This window comes from Dasypus novemcinctus, chromosome 3 (assembly GCF_030445035.2).
Source record: "Dasypus novemcinctus isolate mDasNov1 chromosome 3, mDasNov1.1.hap2, whole genome shotgun sequence".
NCBI lineage: Eukaryota > Metazoa > Chordata > Mammalia > Cingulata > Dasypodidae > Dasypus > Dasypus novemcinctus.
In genome coordinates, this window is record NC_080675.1 from 143389251 (window position 1) to 143414489 (window position 25239).

A 25239-nucleotide genomic window follows, 5' to 3' on the forward strand; every position below is an offset into this window, starting at 1 on the left:
GAGTACTTCATAAGGTCATCATGATGAATAATTGAAATAACACTTGGTCTGACACATGGAAGAACCTCAGTAAATGGTTTCCCATATTATCTAAATAGTGGGTTATGGGGAGAAAGGCTTGTGAAAACTGAGGGAACAGGGGGATCACAAGGAATTAGGGGCATCTGAGCAGGAGCAGGAGTCAGGTAGCTCTGGAAGGATGGGTAAGGTTTTCAGAGGCCCAAAGGAACCTCCCACAGCACACAGTGGGAAACCCCCAAATTGGGAAGGGAACTTGGCTGCCCAATGGCCAAAAGAATCCTACAAATGGCTGCAAGTGCTGTAGAAGATTCTGGACGGATTGCACAACCAAAGCTGTGGTTCCAGAAGACCAAGAACAAAGAGAGCAATTAGAGGGCTGCCAGAGGACCCCAGGGGAGCTGTGGGCTTGGTGGACATGGAGAGGAAGGGACAGGTGTGAAGGCGTTTGTGGGGATTTGCTTTCCAGAGGCCTCCAGGAATCCTCTGTAAATGCAGAGCTACTCAGAGGCTTAGCCAGGGGCTCCGGATGCTACCAGCTAGGAGGGCCCGAGGCAATCACGAGGCTCCAGGCTGCCACTGCACCTTCACCTCATTTGCCCATTCTGATCCACTGGTCAGGGCTCCTGAGACACTGCACCGAGAGGGATCCCAAGTCCCGGGGTGGGGTGGGGGGGTGCGCAGTGGGCAAAAGATGCTGTGGTGGATGAGCAATGACTGCTGTAGGTGCAGAAGCCACAAGAGGTGCCAGTGCGGCATGGATTTATCATCTCTGTGCCTGGACCAGGAGAAGCTGGGACCCAGAGAGGCAAAGGGACTAGTTCAAAGGCACACAGCCAGTGAGCAGCAGAGCTGCTGGAAGCCCACATCCCCTGACTCCCAGACTGTTGCTCTATGCCCCGTAACAGACTCTCCCCAAATCCCAGGTGGGCTGGACAGCAGCAATAACCCTAAATGAGTTTCCTTTCAGGCTGCAGGACATGGATGTTGGGGGGAGTTCAGGAATGGCTTTGGTGGAAAGGTCTCCCCCTCTCTCCTCCTTCCCTGGGCCAGATGGCAGGGGGAAAGAGGGAATTTTTTTTTAAAGATTTATTTTATTTATTTCTCTCCCCTTCCTCCCCCCGCCCCCAGTTGTCTGCTCTCTTATGTCCATTTGCTGTGTGTTCTTCTGTGTCCCCTTGCATTCTTGTCAGGCACAGGTGGCACTGGGAATCTGTGTCTCATTTTTGTTGCATCATCTGCTATGTCAGCTCTCCATGTGTGCGACCCCAATCCTGGGCAGGCTGCCCTTTTTGCACGGGAGGCTCTCCTTGCGGGGCGCACTCCTTGCGCGTGGGGCTCCCCTACACGGGAGACACCCCCGCGTGGCAGGACACTCCTTGCGTGCATCGGCACTGCACATGGGCCAGCTCACCATGCAGGCCAGGAGGCCCTGGGTTTGAACACTAGACCTGCTGTATGGTAGGCAAATGCTCTTTATCAGCTGAGCCACATCCGCTTCCTATGGAAAGAGGGATTTTTATACGTGTGGCAGCAGCCACTGACAATCACAAGAGGGGTCAGGAGGGTGCTCTATGGAGATGGCCCCTGAGACAGGGCCAGTCCTTGGGGCCAAAAGGCCACGAGCTGGCCTGGGACCCAGCCCCTGGGCTCAGCTGAGTCCCACCACTTTAGGGTCACCCTCACCTACCTCCGCTCCCCCGGGCAGCTCCCATTTGGCCTGGATTCCCACTCCAGGTTGTAAAGAAAAGCCTGTAGGTGGGACCTGAGGACGGAGGCCTCTTTGGGGCCAGCAGGTAGGAAGAGGCTGAAGAACCTAGAGTCAGTCCCACAGTGGGCTAGGCCCCCGTCCCCCAGGGCTCCCACCTGCTCAGAGAAAATGGCTCTGCGGGGGGCGGAGAGGAGATGCCAGCACTAGTGATCACAGCCTGGAGAGGGCACAGGCACTCCTTTTCTGTTTTGGTTTTCTGCCTGGACTAGAAAATTTTTTTTCTACTCATTGTAAGACAAATAGAACTAAGGCTCGTCCACAGTTTGCATAGATGACCCACACTTCTTGCCAATTCTTCCACATTTCCAACAGTTAATAAAACTTTGCACCCCCTGGCCCCCTACGGGGGGATATTGGAATATAACGGTGGGAGTGGGTGCTGGGACGCCTCCTCCCTCCGCCGCTCCCCGCCCCAGCACGCTAGGCCACCCGCCCCCACCTCCCTGCCTGCAGGGGCCGCGCCACCTCCAGAGGGAGGCAGCAGGGTCCGGGCGGGTTCTGGCCACCACGCCGCCACCTCTGGGATGCAGGACCTCGGACAAGGTCTTCACTGTGTCTAGCCTCAGGTGTCCTACCTGTGTGTCGGGGGACGAGGGGCTTGCGCTCAGCCGCCCACCTGTACTGTGAGAAGGGGGTGGAGGGCCCCTCCCAGGGGTGTCAGCTCTGTGGCGGGATCAGCGTGGAGGGGGCTGAAGCGCGAGCTTCCTGGTGGGGTGGAGAGAGAACGAGATCTGGAGTTGGGAGCCTTGGGTGAACTTCTTGGCCCGGTGATTTTAAACAAACCCCACAGCTTCTCTGAAGCTTACTTTTCACCTGGATGAAATGACGCCTACAAAGATGTTTGTAAAAACTCCCCTGGCGGCCTGTTGGGGGACTGCACCACATTCCCGTTCATTCTTACAGAGAGAGACACAGCTCAGGAAGGGTTCGAATAAATTGGCTTGTGAGGGGGTCATTCTAGATCTTGGGGCCCAGAGGCGTCAGCATCTCAGAGGGCTGTGCTCCAGCAGTCACCTCTCGGGGACGTGCTCCCCGGGATGGGGACCCTCTCTGCCCCTTCTCAGGCCCCGAGGCTCCCCTAAGCAGAGCAGAGCTCTTGCCTGCGGTATTTGCCTGGCTCTTCTGGGCCCTGCTGGAATCGTTCTGCATTACCTTCGGTGGCTCCCCATTGCCCGTGGGTAAAGTCTAGATTCCTTCCCAAGGCCAGGGACTTCCCGAACAGGCTGGTCCAGGCCTTCCTGTCTGGCCTCATATCTCTCCACACACTGGGCTTTCACAGAACGCCCAGGCCGTGTAGATGCTGGTCCTTCTGGCTGGGGAGCATCTCTCCACCCCCTCCCCACCTTCACTTGGCTGGGTGCTGTCAACCCTTTGGGTCTTTGGCACCTCAAAAGTCTTTTGTGACATCCAGGTCTGAAGCACTTGCCCCTTCTCCGTCTCTCCCAGTCCCCCGTGGCACGGCTGCCCTGTGCTACAGTTGTCCTTCCCTGACAGACTGGAGCAACCAGGGCAAAAGCCCACACTCCCCTCCCAGGACACGCCCTCAGAAGCCCCACCCACCACCTTCCACGCAGGTTTGCCAGGCACAGGAAACTTGGAGTTTTCTTACTCTTTTATGTGTTTTAGCACATAGTTTCATTTTTTTGGAAGACCAATAATCAGGAAACTACAATGACAAGAACTCTGAGTTCTTCCAAGAGTGGTGGGAGTCCCTGGGTCTTAGCGTCCCCGGGCAGCCGCCTCCCCCGGCACACAGCCATACCCACTAATACACACCCACACACTTCTACACACCCACACACACTCATACACACCTCCACACTCATACACACCCATACACATATACACTCACACACTCATGCACACCCATACACACCCACACACCCATACACACATACACTCACACTCATACACATGCACACCCATACACACCCACACATACTCATACACACCCACACACTTATACACACCCACACTCACGCACACTCATACCTCCACACTCATATACACCCATACACACGTACACTCACACACACTCATACACACCCCCACATACTCGTACACTCACACACACACTCATACACACCCCCACATACTCGTACACTCACACAGACACACTGTGTAGGACCAGGACCTTCTCCTGGGAAAAGACACCATCTAAGACCAAGGACAAATGTGGCCCCACACCTCCTCTTCCAGGAGCATGGGAGAAGGGGATGTGTCCCCAAGAGCTGAAACACCAGGAGAAAGAGAAATCCATTCTCCTCCTTTCCAAACAAACGAGCATCCCCCCAACACACCCAGCGGGGCCCTCTCTTAACGCCCCTACTCCAGCATACACGTGTACACACACACACAGACACCAGGAATTTTAACTGGAGAACAAAACAAAAGAAAACAAATCCTTTTCCATCTTGAAAAACACAAAGCTGAAATAATGAGGGAAGAAATCAAAACAGGAAGTCGGGAAGCTTTCTGAAGTTTCACTTGAGTTTCTGCCAGGGTAACTAATTTTAGAACAATCACAACCTCTATCACACACTCTGACCTTTAATTTCAAATCTACTCCCAAAGCCCACCCCCAGATCCAGAACCTCTCAAAGTCAGAAGAGTAGGACCCAGAATTATCTCCCAGCATGGGAAAGAGAACACCTGTGCGTTCACTGGACGAATATTGTCAGGGCACAAGGATGGGTGCATACAGACGGGAAGAGGGGTCCAGCATGAGCAAATACCTAGAGCTGGCAAGCCGCGAGTGACAATCGCCATCCACCCATTCATCCGACTTGAATTCTTGCTATGAGCCAGGCATGTGTGAGGACCTGGGATGTCTCAGTCAAGGTCACAGCCTCATGGTGCTCACAGCCAGGTGGGAGGAATGACCAGGAGCCAAAGGTCATCCAGGATGGCATGAGCCTTGGGGTGGGGATGTACAGGTGTACGTACAGTCCTATGGATGTTCAGGACAGTGGGGTGAGCATCTAACAGGAGGTCAAGCTGGGCTCCAGTGGCTCAGATGCCTGAATAAGGAGTCTAGCTTTAGAGTCTGGGCAACAGGGGGCTGTTGAAGATTTTGGAGCAGGAGAGTTACTGAAGCAGAGCTGTACTCTGGGAAAATCAGGCAACAGTATGTGAAATGGATCGAAGAAAGAAATAAAAAGGGAAGACACTAGAATCAAGGGGCCAATCAGTGGGCTCACTTCAGAAATCCTGCAGAACAATCTCTGAGCTCTAGAGTGAGTAAGTGCCTCCCCCCAAAATAGGTCTCCTAGCAGCCTCCTGAGAGTCCGTAGACCTGGGGATAGTAGACCTCTGGGCCAGGCGGCTTTCTCTAAAGGTCCATATGCCCCTTGGTGACCTGGGAGGCGTAATGGGCTAACCCATTATCCCCCAAGGTCCCCCTTAGGCTTTTGCTTCATGGATGAACTGGCCTAGGAGAGCAGGGTCCTGGCGTAGGGAATGTGAGACAAGTAAGTTTTGATTGTGGTACGGGGAGGGTAAGACCAGAGTCAGAGGCCTGCACTGTGATGGCGAAAGAGAAGCTGGTACAGGTGTGCATATGAATGTGAGTGTGTATAGTGTGTGTGCACATGGCAGCCACTGGGAAATAGGGCACAGCCTGGGGTGGGGGCACCCTGCACGTGGACGAGAGCCTAAAGATGGCCACCCGTGTTTCGGAACATGAGCCACCCCACCCCTGCCCGGCTGGGAAGGCTGTGGCGTCTGTGGCCACGGCAGTGCCAGAGCCCTGAGCCTGCACACACCCAAGTCCTGGCTCTCTCGGCCAGGTGGTGTGACCAGGGGGGAGTTTCCACATCTGTCAATCACATCTTCCCTGGGCAATATTAAATAAGATAACATCTGTGCAAGTGCTTTGCAAAGGGTCAAGGGCTGTGCAAATGGGAAGGGGCCAGGGCTTTGGGAGGAGGCCGAGGCGCCCGTTTTAAAATGACAGTTCATTTAATATTAACTTCCACCCACAGAAGAGAGAGCAGGCAGCAAGCAGCCTAATGGGGTGGTCTGGGAGGTATGGGCGGCCCGGGGGGGAGGGAATGCGGCGCGCAGTCGGCCCTTAGGGCGCCGTCCTTCCAGGGCGGTGGTGTCCACTGCCACCCGTTCTCCAGGTAGCACGGCACCTGCTGAGATTGAATCTTCCTATTTGCTTTACCTGTGGTTTCTGCAGATGAGCCTGCATTCAGTGTGCAATTAATGTTTTTCACTGCTCACCCCTCTCAACAGTTACGACTGACCCTGCCTTAGAATGAACGAGTATTTCAAGTGCTTCCCTGGGGCAGGAGACTCAGACCCCAGGGGCCCGCGCAGCCTGTGGGGCGCTGGTTCCCAAACCCAGATGCACCAACCAGGGAGTCACTTGGGGATCTTTAAAAGATACTCAAGCCTGACTCCCACCTCCCACTGATGATTGTGATTTAATTAATATGGCGTGCAACCTGGGCACTGGGATTTTTTAAACTTCTCAGGCATACTCATGGCTTAGGGCTGCTGTAACAAAGCACGGCACACAGGCATCTAAAACAACAGAAACTTATTGCCTTGGTTCTGGAGGCCAGAAATCCAAAACCAAGGTGTCAGCAAGTAGGCTCCTCCCAAAGGTTCCGAGGGAGACTGTCCCGTGCCTCTTTCTAGCCACTGGCGGTGCCTCTCTCCAGCCCCTCGTGGTGACAGGCGGTCTTGGGCGCTCCTTGGCTCGCAGCTGCGTCACTCCGGTCTTCGCCTGTGTCATCGTCAGATAGCATTCTCCCAGAACGTGTTTGTGTCTCTGTCCAAATCTCCCTCGTCCTTTCTCTAATGGGATTTGGGGTCTACCCTAATCCAGCCTGGCAACATCTTAAACTGATCCCATCTGCAGAGACCGTATTTCCAAATAAGGTCACAGACACAGGCTGGGGAGTGGGGAGAGTTAGGACTTGAACGTATTTTTTTTGAAAGACACAATTCAACCCACAACCCCAGGTGATTCTAATATGCAACAAAGTTTAGAGCAGAGGTCCTTAACCAGGAGTCCATGAACTTGAATTGAAATTCAAAGAGACATTATTCTCGTGGGGACGTGTTGGTGCGGGTGTGATGTATTTATTAAATAACACACAGTCTAGTGTGGACTTAGTAAGGGCTCTGTGGTTTTCACCTGACTGGCAGAGGGGTCCGTGGAACAAAAAAGCTTAAGAACCCCTGGTTTAGGGGAAGGGAAGAGTCTGAGAAAGGAAGAGGGAGGGAAGTAGGGGTCCTCAAGAATAAGTTTAAAGGGCTTCACAATTAAATTGCCAACCAGCCCCCCTGGTGGAACCCCACCAGGAATTTTCGAGGTTCTACTGATGTCTGCTGACTTTCTCCCCTAATTTACCAGGTGTCCTGCCCACATTCTAAAATAGGAAGGCAGCACGGCCTAGGTGCTGCCAGGCCAATGGAGCCGAGCACAAATCCCGGCTCCTTGCTTCTAGCCACAGAACCTTTGACAAGTCACTTCCTGGAGCTCAGTTTTCTCATCCATAAAATAGATTGTTACTTGTTGGTTATAAGGGTTTAATAAAAGGTCTTAGAGTTGTTACAAGGATTAAATGAAATAATGTATATAAATTGCTTAGCACAAGACCCAGTGCTTGTAAGCGTTTGTCAAAATGGTCTTTTTTTTCTCTCCCCTTCCCCCCCTGCCCCCCATTATCTGCTCTCTTGTGTCCATTCACTGTGTGTTCTTCTGTGTCAGCTTGCATTCTCAGCAGCACTAGGAATCTGTGTCTCTTTTTGTTGTGTCATCTTTTTTTTTTTAAGATTTATTTATTTATTTTATTTCTCTCCCCTCCCCGCCACCCACCCCAGTTGTCTGTTCTCTGTGTCTACTTGCTACGTACGTGTTCTTCTTTGTCCGCTTCTGTTGTCAGTGGCACGGTAATCTATGTTTCTTTTTGTTGCGTCATCTTGTTGTGTCAGCTCTCCGTGTGTGTGCAGCCCCATTCCTGGGCAGGCTGCACTTTCTTTTGTACCAGACGGCTCTCCTTATGGGGTGCACTCCTTGCGCATGGGGCTCCCCTATGCAGGGACACCCCTGCCTGGCACAGCACTCCTTGCGAGTATCAGCACTGCGCATGGGCCAGCTCCACACGGGTCAAGGAGGCCCGGGATTTGAACCACGGACCTCCCATGTGGTAGACGGACACCCTAACCACTGGGCCAAGTCCGTTTCCCTGTTGTGTCATCTTGCTGCGCCAGCTCTCCTGGGCAGCCTGCACTTTTTTTCACACAGGGCGGCTCTCCTTGCAGGGTGCACTCCTTGAACATGGGACTCCCCTACGCAGGGAACACCCCTGCATGGCACAACACTCCTTACGTGCAGCAGCACTGCGCATGGGCCAGCTCACCCCATGGGCCAGGAGGCCCTGGGTTCAAACTCTGGACCTCCTATATGGTAGGCGGACGCTCTATCAGTTGAGCCACATCCACTTCCCTCAAATGATCTTTTATTATCATCTGTCTTAGTTTGCGAAAAGCTGCCAGGAGCAATATACCAGAAATGGGTTGGCTTTTGTAATGGGAATTTATTAGGTTGAAAGCTTACAGATCTGGGAACAGATGTGGCTCAAGCAGTTGAGCACCTACCTCCCACACGGGAATTCCCAGGTTCCATTCCCAGTGCCTCCTCCTGAAAAAAAACAAAAACAAACAACAGGCAAAAAAAACACAGGGAAGCCTATGTGGCTCAGTAGTTGAACACCAGCTTTCCATATACAAGATCCCAGGTCCAATCTGTAAAAGTTTACAGTTCTGAGGCTGAAAATGTCTAAATCAAGGCATCGTCAGAGATGCTTTCTCACCAAAGGTCAGCTGCTGGCCTCCCTGGACTCCTGCCACGTGGCAAGGCACAATGGCAGTTCCACAGGTCTGTGTCCCTGCCTCCTCTTCCATGCTCATGTTTCCTGGAGTCAGCTGTGGGCGATCAGACATGTGGCTCGTCTCCTCCAGCTTCTCGGGGTTTCCCTGTCTCTGTATATCTCTGCTTCCACTCCTCCATTTAGAGCGGACCCAGACCCACCCCGAGTCACGCCTCATGGAAGCAATCCAGTCAAAGCCCCCCAGCTGAATCCAGTCCAACCAAAGCGTCCCACACCCGCGGGAATGGATTAGCTCCGAGAACGTGATTGTTTCTGAGGTCTACAGAAACCTTCAGATTGTCACATCGTTGTTACCTATTTTACTAGTAGTGGAAATGCATCCCCTGAACTAGCTGACAGAATTCAAGGGCCTTTCATACAGTGGGCGTCACGTGGACCCTCGTATTCTACCTTAATATGCCTGGAAGCACAGCACTTGGTTGGTTGCAGGTGTGCCTTGCTTTAAACAGTAAAAAGGGCAGCCACAAAGAAGGAAAAGGGTTTTAGACCAGGGTCTGGAAATCTGTGAGCCCCAGAGAGGGAAGGATCATGTTCAAGGTCACTCAGCCGGTGAGTGCCGGAACCGGACCTAGAAACCCTATCTCCTGCTGAAAGAGCCTGTCCTTTCTGCCTCACTAAGCTGATTTCCCTAGTAAGAAAATATTTTGCTTCTGTGTACAAAATTCAACTCTGCAGCGATTGGAGAGTCGAAGAAGCTGAAGCTGCAATGCAGGTTGTTTTGCAAATATTTCGTCATTGGGTTCAGATAAAGCCTGGGTGTGGGCCCCTGCCGGTCCTCTGGGCAGCTGCTGTATTAGCTGCACCGATTGTCACCCCACCTGTCAGTCAACCTTTCCCAAGTTCCAAGGAAGAGCCTGGTCACGCCGCCCGTGGCATGTGTGCCCTCGCACACACACGCTGAAACCCACTCTCAGTCAATCAGTGAATCTTAGAATTTTATTCAGTTTCAAGGATCTTATTTCCCCAAAACCATTCATGTGGTAACAAGGGAGTAAAGAAGCCTGTATGAGCAAATATTAGTTTTGTCCCATGAAAGCTTCTGAAACATGTAAATCTTGTAGACACCAGTCTGCCTTTCATTCCTTTAAGACTTATTTCCCTGAAACCAAAGAGAAATTTTTCAAAGCCATGGGGTATATATTTTTAAAATAATATTTATCTTTTAAGTAAAAATTTTAAGTGTTCCTTATGAAAGATGTGGAAACTACCAATAACAATCCGACCAGCTGGAGATTGCTACAATTAACTTTTTGGTGTATTTTCTTGTGGATTGTGTGTTTTTAAAAAATAGAATAGGAACCTTTTATATTTTTTAATGTAGCATTTTGTGTGATCTATGTTATCTTTTAAAAAAAGGATCATAAAAAAAGATAAAAAAAAATAGAATAGGTATCATTTTGTATATATAGCTTAATTCTGACTGTTTTACTAAACTTCAGATTCCCATGCCATTATTTGGGTCTTTGAAAATATGCTTTTAAATGACCTCACGATATTCCATTATACTGCTGTACCGTAGTTCATTTTGGCAGCACCCCCTCGCTGCTCATTTATTATATTGTTCTCTGTTATAAATAGCGTGGCTGGTGAATGTCTTAGTGTGTTTCTCTGCTGGTTTCCCCTAAAGTGAAATTCTTGGTCAAAGGCTTTGACCGTTTTAAAGGTTTGTGAGTGATCCTGTCGACCTCCGGGAAGTCGCTCCCACGCCCTGCCCCTCAGCTGCAGGCTCGTTTTTGAGAAGATGTGGGGTGTGCGACAGGGACGAGGCCGCGCCCACGGTGGGGGGAAGATCTCTCTGAGGCTTATGGCCCTTCTGAGAACCGGACCTCGCCCCCCACCCCGCCCCACTCCACGCAGCAAGGGCTCTGCTCCAACGCTGCTGTGGCTCAAGCTCTCTTGGAGGTCTGAGGACCAAACAGCAGGTTAGACCCCAGGACCCCTGAGAACCCTGCCCCTGGGACGGTGGTGCAAACTCAGCAGTGACTCTAAAGTAAGGGAACCATTGAAAACACTTAGTTATGCCCTTTGGAGCCTCTAGTCCTCCCTTTCCTCAGTTGTAACTGAGGGTTATTTTGAGGATTCATTTACATTACTCTTCAGGGTGTGCATTATTACAACTATGTAAATATTATACATGATTTGTTGTGTACGGTGGTTACGTTAGTTTTCACAGGCATCTTTTTTCCCCTGGAGTCAATACTTGCATTTTTTTATTAGAGAAGTTGTGTGATTACAGAACGACCATGTGTAACATATACAGGATTTCCATACCTCACCCCACCACCAGCACTCGCATTGATGTGGAACATTGGTTACAATGGATGATAGCACCTTTTAAAATAATTGTACCATTTTTAAACAGTAGTTAACTTTGTTACAGTTGAAACATTATGAAAATCGTCCTATCATGCATTATTTATATTCAGTGTTTTTTTTGTTGTTTTTTTTTGCCTGATGTCTTACAATCCACAACTTGACTATAAGCTGAGTGCCAAAAGCTTATAGTCAAATTCTCTTTTTAACAATGAAATTCTTCTTTCAAACAAAATTTGATGTGGAACCCTACTATAGAAAGCAGGAAAATCAGAGCTGCCCTTTTGAAAGGGGTCCTTCCCTTTGGGGCTGTCATGTATAGCCAAGCGCAGCTGCAGGGATCACTAGTCACATAAATCACAATGTGATTCAATCATAAAAATCATAGTTACACAGCCCACTGGGGCGTACATCCATTGTGGGAAGAGAGGCCTACCCGGGAGTGCACACTGTATCAGGATCATTTTCTGCTTTAAAAAAAAAAAAAAAAAGGCTGTTCCCAATGTTTCACAACAATGCAAGGTGTTGGTGGTGGGGTGATATGTGGGAGCCCTGTGTGATGATGTATTAGGCAGCCCAAGGGGTGCTGATGCAAAATACCAGAAATCTTTTGGTTTTAATAAAGGGTGTTTATTTGAGGTAGAAGCTTACAGATACCAGGCCATAAAGCGTAAGTTCCTTCTCTCACCAAAGTCTATTTCCACGTGTTGGAACAAGATGGCTGCCGACGTCTGCGAGGGTTCAGGCTTCCTGGGTTCCTCCCTTCCAGGGTCTTGCTTCTCTCTGGGTTTAAGGTTCCTTTCTTCCTTCTCTTTCCTCTGTGTGCTTACTTCCCAAGGCGCCAGCTTAAGACTTCAGCATCAAACTCCGACATCAAAACTCCAACATTAAGAACCCTCAACTCGGTCCTTCACCATGCCTGTTATCTGTGAGTCTCTACCCACCAAGGGGTGGGGACTCAACGCCCTAATGATGTGGCCCAATCAAAGCCCTAATCATAATTAATCACCCCCAGGTACAGACCAGATTACAAATATAATCCAATATCTATTTTTGGAATTCATCACCATATCAAACTGCTACAGATGATATGGATGTTTGTTTTCTAAGTTCACAACTTTGACTATACACTTGTTATTTATGTAAAAAAAGTCACTTGGGAAAAATGTTTTACAAAATACTTTGCATGGAAGTTCTACTTGCAAATATGAGAAAGTGATTCTTAAGAAAAAAAAAGAAGGCCTATTCCCTTCCCCACTGCCAGCCTCTAGCCTCCTTCCTCCTCCCCATTCTGAGCAGTTTCCACTGATGTTGCCTAACCTGTCCTTCCTGTGCACCACCCACAGGCTGCCGGCCAGAAGCTGCTGTTTTTTAGCTGATGGCCACCAACTGACTGATTTGGTGCCCTCAGATTTACCTGGGCTGGGCTGGACTGGGTGCCAAAAGCTTAATGCTGACAACTTTGCTCAGAAAACACTCAAATGTAGCCTCTGGGATCAGATGTCAGGATGGCTCCATCAGAGAGTAAGCGAGCTGTGGAAGCTCTTGGAAAGGCAGAGCTGGAAGGAGGAGCTGGCCAACCATCAACAGTGGGGTGTAGAAGTCTTGGCTTTGGGAGCCACAGGTGTGTGGGAGTCCCAGCTTTGCTTTCAACTGGGTGAACTTGGGCAAGTTGCTTAACCTCCTTGCAACGTCATTTCCTCATACTTGCTTCCCAGAGTTGTGAGGGTTAAAGAAAATAATGTGAAACCTTAATAAATTCCCAGGGCCACATGTGGCTTAGTGTCATTTAGAGGCTCAGAAAAAATAGCCCAACAGTGCAAAAGTAATTGAAAAAGATATTCCAATCCTAATTGTTTCCCTCACAGGCTCTCAAAGGGGATCCCATTCATAACTGATAGCAACACCCCAAATCTCTGTCCATTCTCGTTTTCCCACAGCATACATTGTCAGTGAAGCTCTCTGGGGTCCATCCTCTGTGACTTTTTTTTTCTTTCTCTGCCTGATTCCTCACCCTCCATGCCACTGTCGTTCTCCAGGCCCATTTTTCTCTACCCATCCCACCATCGCTGCACAAACGATCAAAAGATCTGGAAATGAGCTGATAGAGATGCAGTCAAGAAGAGGGTGGAGAAGGAGTTAGGGGCAGGAGACACACTCAGAACTAGCTCTTGCAGCACACTGGTGAAGTGTTACGCACACAGAGCAGGGGCTTGCCAGAAACTGATTCTCTTCCTTCTTATTATTCAGATGAGGGAACTAAAGGGAGATAAGGTAGGACTTGCCCAAGAGATGACCACCTACCCACTATAAACAGATGGACAGTGGCTGGGATAAAACCTCCTTGCCTTCTTTCCTCCAAATCCCCAAAAACCTCGTGTTCAAAAGACCTGAGAGGTGGAGCTGCAGCCACTGCCCACCATCACCCTCCCCTCCCTGCCGTCTTTGTAACAACTAAATGTGGAGTCACCCTTTCCTTCCCTCTACACACATCCTTCGTTCCTCTCTTTTCTGGACTCCTTTCCCCTCCCAGGATGTCTTCCAGGTCACGGATGAGCACCTACTGCATGCCAGGGCTGGAAGGAGCTGGAGGTTCAGAGACCAGGAAGATACAGAGCCTCAGTTGCTCACAGACTAATAGAAACAGACCGTGGCTCTGCATGATTGTGCAATAATAATGGAGGGGAGCTCCGAATGCTAGGGGGGCACAGAAGAGAGCATTTAACCCCCTGAGGGATCGGAGAATACCTCCCAGAGGAGGTTTTATCTAACCTGAATGATGGTAATTGCTGAACATTTGCTATGTGATCATCTCCACACTTAGCACTTTACTAAGCATATTCGCTTGTTTAATTTCACAAAAATGCTAATTTGTTTGTTAGCTTTGTTTTGAAAAATCAGGAAGCTGAGGCTCAAAGAAGTTTATTGACTTTCGCAAGGACGTGTAAGTAAAATGTGGTAGAGCTGTGGTTCAAACGCAGGCCTGTGTGACTCCAGAAACTACACTTTCATCTGCAGGGCACCGGTCACCATGTGCAAGGGACCAAAAGGTGAACGAGATATTGGCCTCAGCAACCTTGACCAATCTGCTTGAAAAGCACAGAAAAAAGGTTATCCTTTCAGGGCCGCCACAGTCCCAAACTCATCCCTGTCTCCCTCCCTCTTCTCTGCAGACGGGCAGGATTGAGCCCAACTACCCCAAGGTCTGCGGTCACCAGGGCAACGTGCTGGACATCAAGTGGAACCCCTTCATCGACAACATCATTGCCTCGTGCTCAGAGGACTCGTCGGTGAGTGGGAGGGTGGGAGGCGGGCCCACGCTCCTCCCTGCTACCTGCGGAGGCCTTCTTTCCAGCTCTCCCCTCCCGCACCCCTCTCTGCCTTCTTCCTAGTCTCTTTTTCATCCTTCCAGCTAGCCCTAGGAGAGGAAGGAAGGAAGTTAGTTAGGAACCAGACCAAGGAAACAACCCATGGAGTGTCTTGGCAGATCTTATGCCTTTAGCATGATTGAGTTTGAAGGTGTTGATTTTGTAGGTGAGAATTAAACAAACAAAAAAACTCTGTGAGACTTAGCACTCACCTGTGCTCTTGAAAGGAGAAGGATAGGAGGAAGAATTCAGACAAGAAGGAAGGAAATGGGCAAACCATGAAGAAAAGAGCTCCTTGAGGGCCCGATGTGGTAAATGTCACATCTGGTTTTGTCCTCCATGAGCTGTGGAGATCTGCCTTTCAGTCAGGCCACAAGGTTCTATCGAAGGCTTACCAGCATGGCCTGGGGACAGACAGGTCATAGTCTCCCACAATACTGGAGCTGGAAGGGACTTCAGAGCTTGTGTTATCTTTGTGTGTCTCTCTCTTCATAGACTGGGCTGTGAGAGCCTGAGAACAGGGTCCATGGCCCGTTTGGCTCTGAGTCCCCAGCAACCAGCACAGAGTCTGGTACCTAGTAAGTGCTTAATAGGTGTTGTATGGGATGGATGGTTGGATTCCTAGATGAATGTCTGGATGGATGGATGGATGGATAATGAGTAGATAGATTAATAAATGGAAGGAAGGATGACTGAATGATGGGAGAATGGATAAATGGATGGAAATGAAAGGATGAATGAAGAAAAAGTTAGAGGAATGAATGCATGAGGAGTAGATATATGGCCCAACTAATTATCAAAAAGAGAGAGAGAAGATGGAGAAAGATTTGCAGTAAATTGTCTCCATCATTTAATAAAGTTGGGGGCAGGGTCACCTGCCACAGTCCCTGATACATGAACAGAGATGAGGAGGGGCTAGGAGAGTGGGGTGGGCTTGACCAGTTCCTGAGGGTCGAAGCCCTAAGTCAATGGAGAGGATTCCTGAGAGCTCTGGTGGCAGTGAGGGCTGGGCCCGTGTGAGCAGAGTGAGCAATAACTTGTGATGAACAAGGTCCAGCAGATTTGGGTATTTTCTCCAGCAGCCCCTGAACAAAGCAGGGCCAGTGATCAGGGATCGGGACATAGAAAATCAGAGCTGCAGACGCCTGGGCACAAGGCAGCGGAGCCCAGAAAGGCGAAGAAGCCCAGGAAAGAGCTGGTTGCTTCCTGGTCTGGGAACAAGGCAGATGGAGCTGGTGGGGAATGGAGGGCCCAGTGGTCCGTGGGGGAGAAGAGTGGGATCAGACGGGAAGAGGGCACGTGAAAAGTGGAGGTGCTCCCCATCCTTCTCTGCTGGATGCCACAAGCCCAAGAAGCAATGCCAGCAGCCCATGGCTGGCTCTGTCCCTGCCTGCTGGGGTGTCAAGTGGCCTTCACTAGCCAGCAGGGAGCTGACGGCCCCGACCCTCCGGAGCTCCTCCGCCGCTCTGGACTGGGTGCCTAACGTCCCTTTAGCCCTCATGCCACCCCAAGCTGAGGGGCAGGGGCGGGTCAGTGGCCCCAGGCCACACAGCGAGGACCTAGGGGGCCAGTGCTTTCCCTGGGCTGCTGGCTCCACGCCTGAGCTCGTCCTGCTCCCAAAGGTCCGTAGTCACGCGAATCAGCACAGCCCGCTCCTGTCTGTGCCCCCCGCCCTCAGGGAGCTGCTGGGTGGAGAAGGGCAGTGCCCCTCTTGATGTGGGCTAGGAGACCTCAGGCCAGGGCCCTCAGGATGCCCGACCCACCCGACTCCACCTCAGGCAGACACTTCCTCAGCCTGAGTCGGAGCGCGTCGTCGGCCCTGCCGGCCCTGCCCGGGTCTAGCTTCGCACCTTCTTTCGCCTGGTAGTCGGGTGCTTCACGCTCTGGGACCCCGGCTAAGGGACCAGACACCCACAGCGTGTTCAGGGAAAGCAGAAGGCACCAAGCGGCCCTGTTCAGTTTCACGCACTGATGGAGGGGCCACGATGTGCCTGGCCCCCTCCGGGCTGCTGGGGTCCAAGGAGAGCTGGGCTGTGGGGACCCTAGACCTGGGGTTGAAGTGCAGCCTCACCAGTGGGTTGCCTCGGTCTTCCTCATCTTTGACACAGTAGTAATAACAGTAATGAACGGCCCCCTCGGGCACTGGCTGGGAGGAGGAAAGGAGTCTGTGCCTAGCACTCTGCCTGGGGCCTCGTTCGTCCCCTTCTGGAAATGCCTCCAGCCTAGCCAGAGGCGGAGCCCAAAATGCGGTGCAGAATGAGGTCACTGCCAAGGTCAGACAAAGGCTGTGCATGGGGAGGAGAGAGCAGGTCATTTAACCACGGTGCAGGGAGCTTCCGAAGAAGTGATACCTGAGCTGGACCCTGCGGGAGAAGCAGCACTTTGCGGGGCAGGAAGAGGGCTTAAGGAATCCCAGGAAGAGGCACGGGCGGAGGCCTGGAGGGAGAGGATGTGGCTACGGTGTGTCTGGAAAGTGGAGTCACGTGGGGAGGCTGGAGCCCTAACGTGGTGGTCAGTGAGGGGAGCGGGTGGGCGGGAGCAAGCTGCGAAGGGAGGTGGGGACGGGAAAGAGAAGGCTTGGGACGCCAGGGGGAGCAGTTGGACTTGAAGCAAGACAAGTGCTTCCCCCAGCCACCTGCAGGCTGGGACCCCATGGGGCACACACGGGACCCAGAAGGGACTGTGTGAGAGACACTGTCCACGCTCCGGGGGACCGGGGAAGGGGAGCTCGTGAGGCTGGAGGGGTCCCGGCAGGCCTTAGGGAGGAGGGGGCCAAGCTGGCCGGAAGGCCGAGAGGCGGGGCAGCACCCGGGAGGGGCTGCTGCTTGGGGTGAACGAAGGGGTGGGGTGCCAGGCTTTGCTGGGTTTGGGGAGACAGGAAGGGAGGGGCTGGGCCTGGGATGCTGATCCAGAGGAAGGACGTTAGGTCTCCTCTCTAGAGAGGAACCAGCTCGAGCTCTGGTGCCAGGGCAGCTGCCCAGAAGCAGCAGCTGGGAAGCCCACACCCCTCCCCGGCCTCCGGCCCGAGGACCTGGGCATGGGAGCCAGGAGGGCCCTGAGGTGGAGCCCGGCCCCTCAGGAAGGGAGGGCACCCTGAGGCCCGGGGAGCATCTTGGCCGAGGTTTTGGGGAAGGAGGTGGTGCAGGCAGGGCGGAAGCCCGGGTGCCCTGACACCCCGCCCGTGCTCGTCACACCGCACCAGCCGTGCCATTTTCCATGCGAGGAAACTGAGGCTGAGAGCTGTGAAGCATCTGACAGTTCAGATCCGTCAAACACTCAATATTTGCATCACAGCATCTTCTTTGGGCAAGGCCTGGGCACTGGGGCACCCAGAGGGGGCTTCCCTACCAGGGGCCTGGGTAGGGATCAGTTCACAAAGGAAATGGAGCCTGCAGCTTCCAGGGTGGGGGTGGCATGTGTCCACTTCGGGTGCGGCCAGGGCTCTTCTAACTGCCCTTGCCACCTCTGTCACCGCGCCTCTGAGGCAGGCCTTGGACCGCCACCCTCCCTCCACCCACTCCGGCCCAAAAGGCCAACTTACTGTACCAATCGCGACCTCCAGAGCCAGAGCTCAGTCACACACCTACCTCATGCTGGACACCGTGTGACACCCCAGGGGCCCTAGGGGGCCCCATTTGGGAGTTGGGCCAGCTGAGGCCCAGTGGGCAGCTAGTCACCGCAGGTCTGGTTCCGCTTCTCCTGGTAGTGTGCACACTGCCTCACGATCAGAGGCCACTGAAGGAACCAGAGAGCCCCGCACCAGCTCTTTCCCGAATCCCCCATATTCTCAGTGAAATCCATCCCCCGTCTCCCTCAGGCTCGGCCTCCCATCCCCCAAGAGCAGGAGGGGTCCTCCGAGTCTAACTCCATCCCCCGGGGATCCAGTAGAACGTCCCCAAGGGGCTCCCATCCTGAGGAAGGGGTGGGGGCCGTAACTCTCCCTGGCATCTGGCAGAATCCAGTTCTTTCTGCTGCTGGGTGATGTCACCTATTGTTGAAAGGCTCTGCTTTTTATAGCTCCTGCCGCAGCTAGAGAGGGTGCAGGCGGCAGGGAAGGGCGCTGTCGGTTTCCAAGCCTTCCCTCCTGTGCTCCCAGCCCTTCTCCGGGAGCCAGCAGCCACGGAGGGAGAGGTTTTTTGACATCTCAAGGAGAGGGAGAGATGATGCCAGGGAGGCGGGCGAGGGAGGCGGGCCCCTCTCCCTGGCAGGCCTAGCTCAGCATCTTTCCTTCGCCTTCTAGTCAGGCTCCTCCATCCATCTGCCCACCCCACCCCCTGGCGAGGCCGCCCCTCCCAGAGGAGCTGGGAGTGGGATGGGGCAGGATGTCAGCCCTGCTGGAAGCAGCCAGAAGCCACCCACCACCCTGCCTCCTCCCCTCCAGGCTCCAGAACCAATACCTCGTGGAGCTGGAAGGGAGCAATGCAGTCATTTTAGAGATAAGAGGGCCGTTGCCCAGAGAGGCCTCTCAGGTAGGACCTGTTGGCAGTGGAGGAACTGGCAGTGTGGCTCAGTGGTTAGGCGGCCAGGTGCAGGAGCCCACAGGCTTGAGTTCAAAGCCTGGCTCTGCTGGCTTCCAGCACTGTGATCTTGGACATATCTCTGCCTCTCTGGACACCAGTTCCCCTGCTGTAAAGTGGGGTTGTCATGAGAACTACATGAAAGTAGAAGTGTTTTGTATCTACTAAGCATCCCATAAAGATTAACTTTTCTCTCCTATTCTTATTTTACAAGTGGGAACCAAAGAGTTCAAAGAACTTGCCCCAGTAAGAGATGGCCAGAGAGCTGGGGGTCAGAACCGGGCTCCGAGTCCAGTGCTCGTTCCACTATCTCTCATTCTTTGGTCACTGAGTGCCCAAATAGGCCCCTCCATCACTGGCTCCAAAAAAAAACAAAAAAAAAAAAAACTCAGCTGAAAGCAGGATGGACAGACCTCAGAATCCAGGGGAGTGATCCCCACCCTCCCAAGTCCCTTCTGCAAATGAGGATGAAAGAGGCAAATTCCCACCTGTCCAGCCCACCCCTAGCCAGAGTAAGAATGGCCTGCTGTCCCAGGTCGGGGGCAAGGCATTGTTAAAACTGCTGACAGTAGGAGGGCTTGTGGGCTTCTAGGCTTCCTCCATTTGCTCATCCACTCAACAAGTGTGTCTTTGGCTCTTACTATGTGCCAGACACTGGTCCAGGTGCTGGGGATACAGCACTGAATTAAAAGACCCTACCCTTGCATCATGGAGTTGACCATTCAAGGAGAGCCTGGCAGTTGTCTATGCCCCCAGGAGGGTGATTTCTAAAGTCCTGGGGCCAGGGAGCTGCTCTCTTACCTGGGATAGAAAAGCAAAAGGATAGATCACTTGCTCTCCAGGCTGATGGGTCAGATCCAGGGCAAGGAAGAAATTGGGCAGGGACCACAGGGTCAGAAGAGGGGGAAGAGGGTGGTTCACCAGATTCAAATTCTACTTTTGAGTTTGAAACTCAGATCCACCACTTCCTAACTGTGTACCCTGGGCAAGTTTCCTAACCTCTTGTGTCTCATTTCCTTATCTCTATAAGGGCAATTATTAGTAACAATAATATCATCATCATCATAATAGATAGCACTTAGCTGGCTCCAGCTCTCCTGAGTTTGAAATGATGTGTTTCCTATGGGGAAGCAGAGTAAGAGGTCAGAAGACATCAACACTAAGGTAGAACTTTGAGATTCTACCTTTTGTTTAGGTGTGTGACAAAAAATTCAATTTCTATTTGTAAACAGAATAATTGACAAGAAAGGGGGAAGAGGGGTTCATGCCTTGTTTCTAGAGGGCAGAAACCCTAACATACTTTCCTGTTGCTCCCCCCACAGTACCCTAAATAGAATTTTTTAAAGTAGGGCCTGGAAAGCAGATGTGGCTCAAGAGATTGTGCTCCTGCCTACCACGTGGGAGGTCCTGAGTTCAGTTCCCTGTGCCTCCCAAAGGTGAGCAAGACAGCAAGCTGACAGGACTGGCAGGCACAGCAAGCTGGCCAAGATGATGCAGCAAGAGACACAAGGAGGAAAACATAGACACACAGCAAAGCAGGAGTGGAAGTAGCTCAAGTGATTAGGAACTTCCCTCCCACATCAGAGGTCCCAGGTTCGGTCCCCAGTGCTTCCTAGAAAAACAAGGAAGATAAACAGACACAGCAAGTACAAACAATAAGGGGGTGGGGATAAATAAATAAAATCATTTAAAAAAAAGGGAAGAAGATGTGGCTCAAGTGATTAGACTCTGGTCTATCATATGGGAGGCCCGAGGTTCAATTTCCAGGGTCTCCTGGTAAAGGCAGATCAGCCCGCACCAGAGAACTGGTTGCTGGTGGCCCGCCCTACAGAGAGCTGGCACAGCAAGAGGATGCAACAAAGGGAGACACAGAGAGACAATGAGAGATGCAGCAGACCAAGCAATTGTGCCTCTCTCCTACACTGGAATAGGTTCCCAGTGCCTTCTAAAGAGAAAGATGAGAAGAAAAGACAAACAGACATGGAAGAACACGTGGCGAATGGACACAGAGAGCAGGCAGTGAGTGCAAACAATGGCAGGGGGGTCTGGATTAAAAAAAAAAGTAGGTGCTAACAAGTTGGACTCCAGCTTTCTTTCAGCTGCTTTGGCCCACTTTGAACTCCAACTCCTCCTCTGAGCTCCTATATGCAGACAGTACTATTTGTTGTAGCCATGTAACAAGTGGATTCTTCTAAACTGAGCATTCTTTCCAATAGGGACCATGTTGTCAGAGGGTCTGACTAGCCCTCACTGGGCCCTAGCCTCCAGTCATTAGCAGCTATGACCTTCAATGTGTCAGAAAGCAGAGAGCCAGCCAGATATTTCCATGATCACATCATCCTTTTAAAGAGGAAAGTTGTGTTGCATTCCATAAAATGGAGATAAACCTCATACTTCATATACTGACTATAGCCACAAAGTGCACATGAAAAATGTAACTTTTGACCTATATAAAACTTGCGTGTAATCCTCAATTAATATTAGGTAAGCATCTTTGAGGATTGTTAAGAACTTGGTAATCTTCTGGTTTTTTATATTTTTTCTGTATTTCATCTTCATAGCACCTCTGTTGCACAGGTATAATTATCCTTACAAATGAGAGGACTGAGGCTGAGAGAGGCTGTAACTTGGCCAAAGTCTCACAGCAAATAAGGTCCCAGCCTAGATCTGGACCAAACGTCAGACTGCAAAGCTCTTGTTTGTTGGCCAGTAGCTCCCTCCCCTGTGAGTACGGACACTGGCCTTATTAATTGACCTTATCGGCCACCTTGCCTCACCGTGTCTGCACCTGTCTTCTGTCTCCCCCACAAGTCTGTGAGGTCCTTGAGGCCAAGAACTGTCCCCTGGTGTCTAAAATGTGTGACTCAGGGGAGGCTGACTTTTTGGCCTGAATGTGGCTGAGTGAAATGGGGCTCTGGCTTGGGGACCTGTAAAGGAACAGACCCAGACACAGCTGACTTGCTGTGCAGAGCACTTTTGCCACTTTCCCCCACCCCTTCCTTCCAGAAACCCAGTTAGGCAAACCCAGTTGGGGTTTTTGTTAAATTGAAGTAAGCTCCCAGAGCAACCTCTGGGCAGATCCATGGTGCCCTTCCCACACCCCATCCACTCTGTTTTCAATAAATCTCTTCAATATTAAGGGGCCCAGATCCTTTTTCATGGCTGCTTTGTCCCACTCTGAACTCTAGCTCTGTAGTACATGAATCAAGCAGAGTTCAGTCCCCTCCCCACAGCAGTGTATTCAGTGATGTCAAAGGCAGAGAAGTTTGATACTCTGATGTGAAGATGAGAAAACGGAGGCCCAAGGAGGGAGGGTAACTGCTATCAAATGGGAATAAGGCCAGAAACCTCTCTTCCTCTACACGGGACAATTTCATTCAGTTCCCCCAAGCCTTGTCTGGGACCCTACACCTTACAATTATTGCCAAAAACAGCTCTTTCAGCTCTTTCCTGCAGCTCTTCACTCCTCAGAGCTCTGGAGCTGACATACAGACACAACCTGCAGCCAGCACCGTGGCTCAGCCTCCTAGGGGCCTCTTAGCTCCTAGACTGCACTGTCACCCCAACAAATCAGCTCGTGTGAACAGAAGTCTATAGACCAGGGGTTCTCAACAGTTTTTGTTCCATGGACCCCTTTGCCAGTCAGGTGAAAACTACAGACACCCCAGAATGTAGTGGCAGATAGTTTTATGACACTTAACATCAGCATGTGTTTAAATTAGATTTTACGATTATTCATAATAACATTGGGAAGCAGATGTAGCTCAAGCAATTGGGCTCCTGTCTACCATATAAGAGGTCCAGGGTTTGATGCCCAGGGCCTTCTGGCAAAGACAAGCTGTCCCGTGTGGTGAGCTGGCCCACGCGGAATGCTGACCTGCGCAGAGTGCTGCCTTATGCAGGAGTGCTGGCCCATGCGGAGAACTGGTGCAGCAAGATAACAAAAAGAGACACAGGAGAGACAATAAGAGACACAGCAGATCAGGGGGCTGAGGTGGCGCAAGAGAATGATTGCCTCTCTCCCACTCCTGAAGGTCCCAGGATCAGTTCCCAGAGCCGCCTAATGAGAATACAAGCAGACACAGAAGAACACACAGCGAATGTGTGGGGGGGATGGGGGGATGGGAATATATAAATCATTTTTTTTATTACATTTTACAACTCTCATAATTTCAATACCTGATAACATGGCACAGTTTTTTTTTAATTTTATTTACTTTGTAATAATATTACATTAAAAAAATATATATATGAGGTCCCATTGAACCCTACCCCCCCACCCCACCTCTCCCCCCCCCGTCAGCAACACTCCCTCCCATCATCATGACACAGCAACATGGCACAGTTTAACATCTATCCAAATGGTCATTTTCAGCACACATTTAGAAATTTGAGTTTTCCCACTAAGTCATAAAACCATCCCTGCCATCCTTACCAACCTTTTTGTGGGTGGTTATCCACTGCACTCAGAACACACCACACCAAAATAAAAAGCATACTAAGGCCACACTATACTATGTATTATTTAATAAACCTATCACACCCATACCAACACATCCCCACAAGAATAACATTTTTTTTTTTTTAATTTTCAATTCCAGCTCACAGACTCCGTGAAATCTTTCCAGGGACCCATGGGCCCCTGGTTAAGAAGTCCTGCTGGAGACCCACAAGGAGTCTCTAAAGCCCCATCCGGTTTAACCTATCCACCTCCAGAAGGTGTCTCTTCATTTCCTAGACAGGGAGCCTGCACCTTAGAGGGGTTAACTGGCTTGTCCAAAGACACCCAGATAGTGTGAGGGGACTGGAGTGTGGGCAGAGCTGCACCCCACAGCTTCCCATGTGCCCGTCCCTTGATCCAGCACGTGGCATAACCCAGGGACCCCTCGGTTATCTGTGACTAAGGAAAGTTGGGTTGTTCTGGAAAGGGTGTTTTCTGAGACTCTGGGCCAAGCAGGGCTTCTCTGGGGCTCTGCTGACAAGGGGTGACACACAGCCTCTGGCCTCATCAGCCGCTCTGCCAACCCGCTCCACACCACCCAAGCTCACTGTCTGCAGTTTCTACCCCTGCGCCTGGCCCATACCTGCTGATCATTTTTCTCCTCACCCCACCACACACGTCTAATCTCAACCTGTCCTTTCAAATGTGGCTCGAGCATCACCTCTTCTGAGGTGCAGTTTTAGATTCATAGGTAGAGAAGCCTCAGATTCTGTTGGTGAAAAGTGGGACAGCTTTTGGAGACAATTTTACAGTAGCTATAAAAAATGGAACACATCTAGGTACCTGTCCTACAGGAGCACTCACACCCATGCACAGCCTTGTGTTGCAAGGATGTTCATCCTAGAATAACTTGTAATAGTGAAAAAATCAGGCAGAACCCAGGTGTCCATATTAGGGAGTGATTAAATCCATCACGGCACAGTCAGACAATGGCTGTCTCTGTGGCCTCTAAAAGGATGAGGTCGAGCCACACGCAGCGGTGTGGAAAGATGCCCACGATCCGTTGTCACATGAGAAAAGCAAGTTGCAGAACGTGTATAATGGCATTCCTTTCGGGTAACGAGAGAAAGGGGGCTGTATGTGTGTGTCTGTGTCCGCCTTTGTGTGTCTAACGCAAACAGCCTCCCTCACTTCAAGGGTCACCTTCCTCTAGTACGGGTGGGGACAGGAGGCCTATGTCTTGCTGGTGACTTCTGAGCCATCTCCTCACACCCCCTCCCCACCCTTTGCAGCGCAGGCCTCCTCTCTGATGGCTGATCCGCCTGCTCGGGCTGCCAAGGGACCTGCTGGGCCCCTGTTATGTCACCTCCCTCCCGCCGTGCCCACCACCACACAGGGCTGTGTGGGCATGTCGGGCTTCACTTTAGGGCTGGGCAGTGGAAAGGATCGCAGTGAGGACAGGAAACCATTTTAACTGTTCCCTATGTGTAAACTTGGTCTCACACAGGCTTTTGAAGCTGATTTAAGGAAACTGAGAATGGTGCTCCTGAGGGTGACTCCAAACCCCTCATTGAATCTGCGTTTCTTACCCTGAAACCTCTCGCGTCTACATGTCCATGAGCTGGGTCTTCCAGCGAATAGTGTGGGAAATAACCGTTTGTACCGTCTAAGAAGCAGGCACCAAGAAGGAAGCTCTCAAGGGGATTGCCCAGTTCCTCGCCTTGCCCCCGTGTCTTCAGGACTGCCTTTGGCTTACTTTAAATGTGTTTTCCATGTTTATTCATGGCTTTCAGAATTATAAGAGAATGTCTAATAGTATTGAGATGACTTTCTAAATTAAATTATTCCCCTAATATTGGGCTCTTAGAGTGTTTCTAAACTTTCCATATAAATTATGGTGCAA

General features: G+C 51.2%; 1 protein-coding gene across 5 annotated transcripts in view; it reads left to right on the forward strand.

Annotated features, from left to right (window-relative positions):
- Window positions 1–25239, forward strand: part of CORO2B (coronin 2B) — a 170046-nt gene that overhangs the window by 127161 nt on the left and 17646 nt on the right. For all 5 annotated transcript variants that reach the window (XR_011648446.1, XM_004451047.4, XM_058294403.1 and 2 more), the window contains one exon: window positions 14184–14300. Coding sequence is in view for 4 of the 5 variants with exons in the window: in XM_004451047.4 (XP_004451104.1) it covers window positions 14184–14300 (117 nt within the window). In the remaining variant the exon portion in view is untranslated. The remainder of the gene's footprint in view (window positions 1–14183; window positions 14301–25239) is intronic.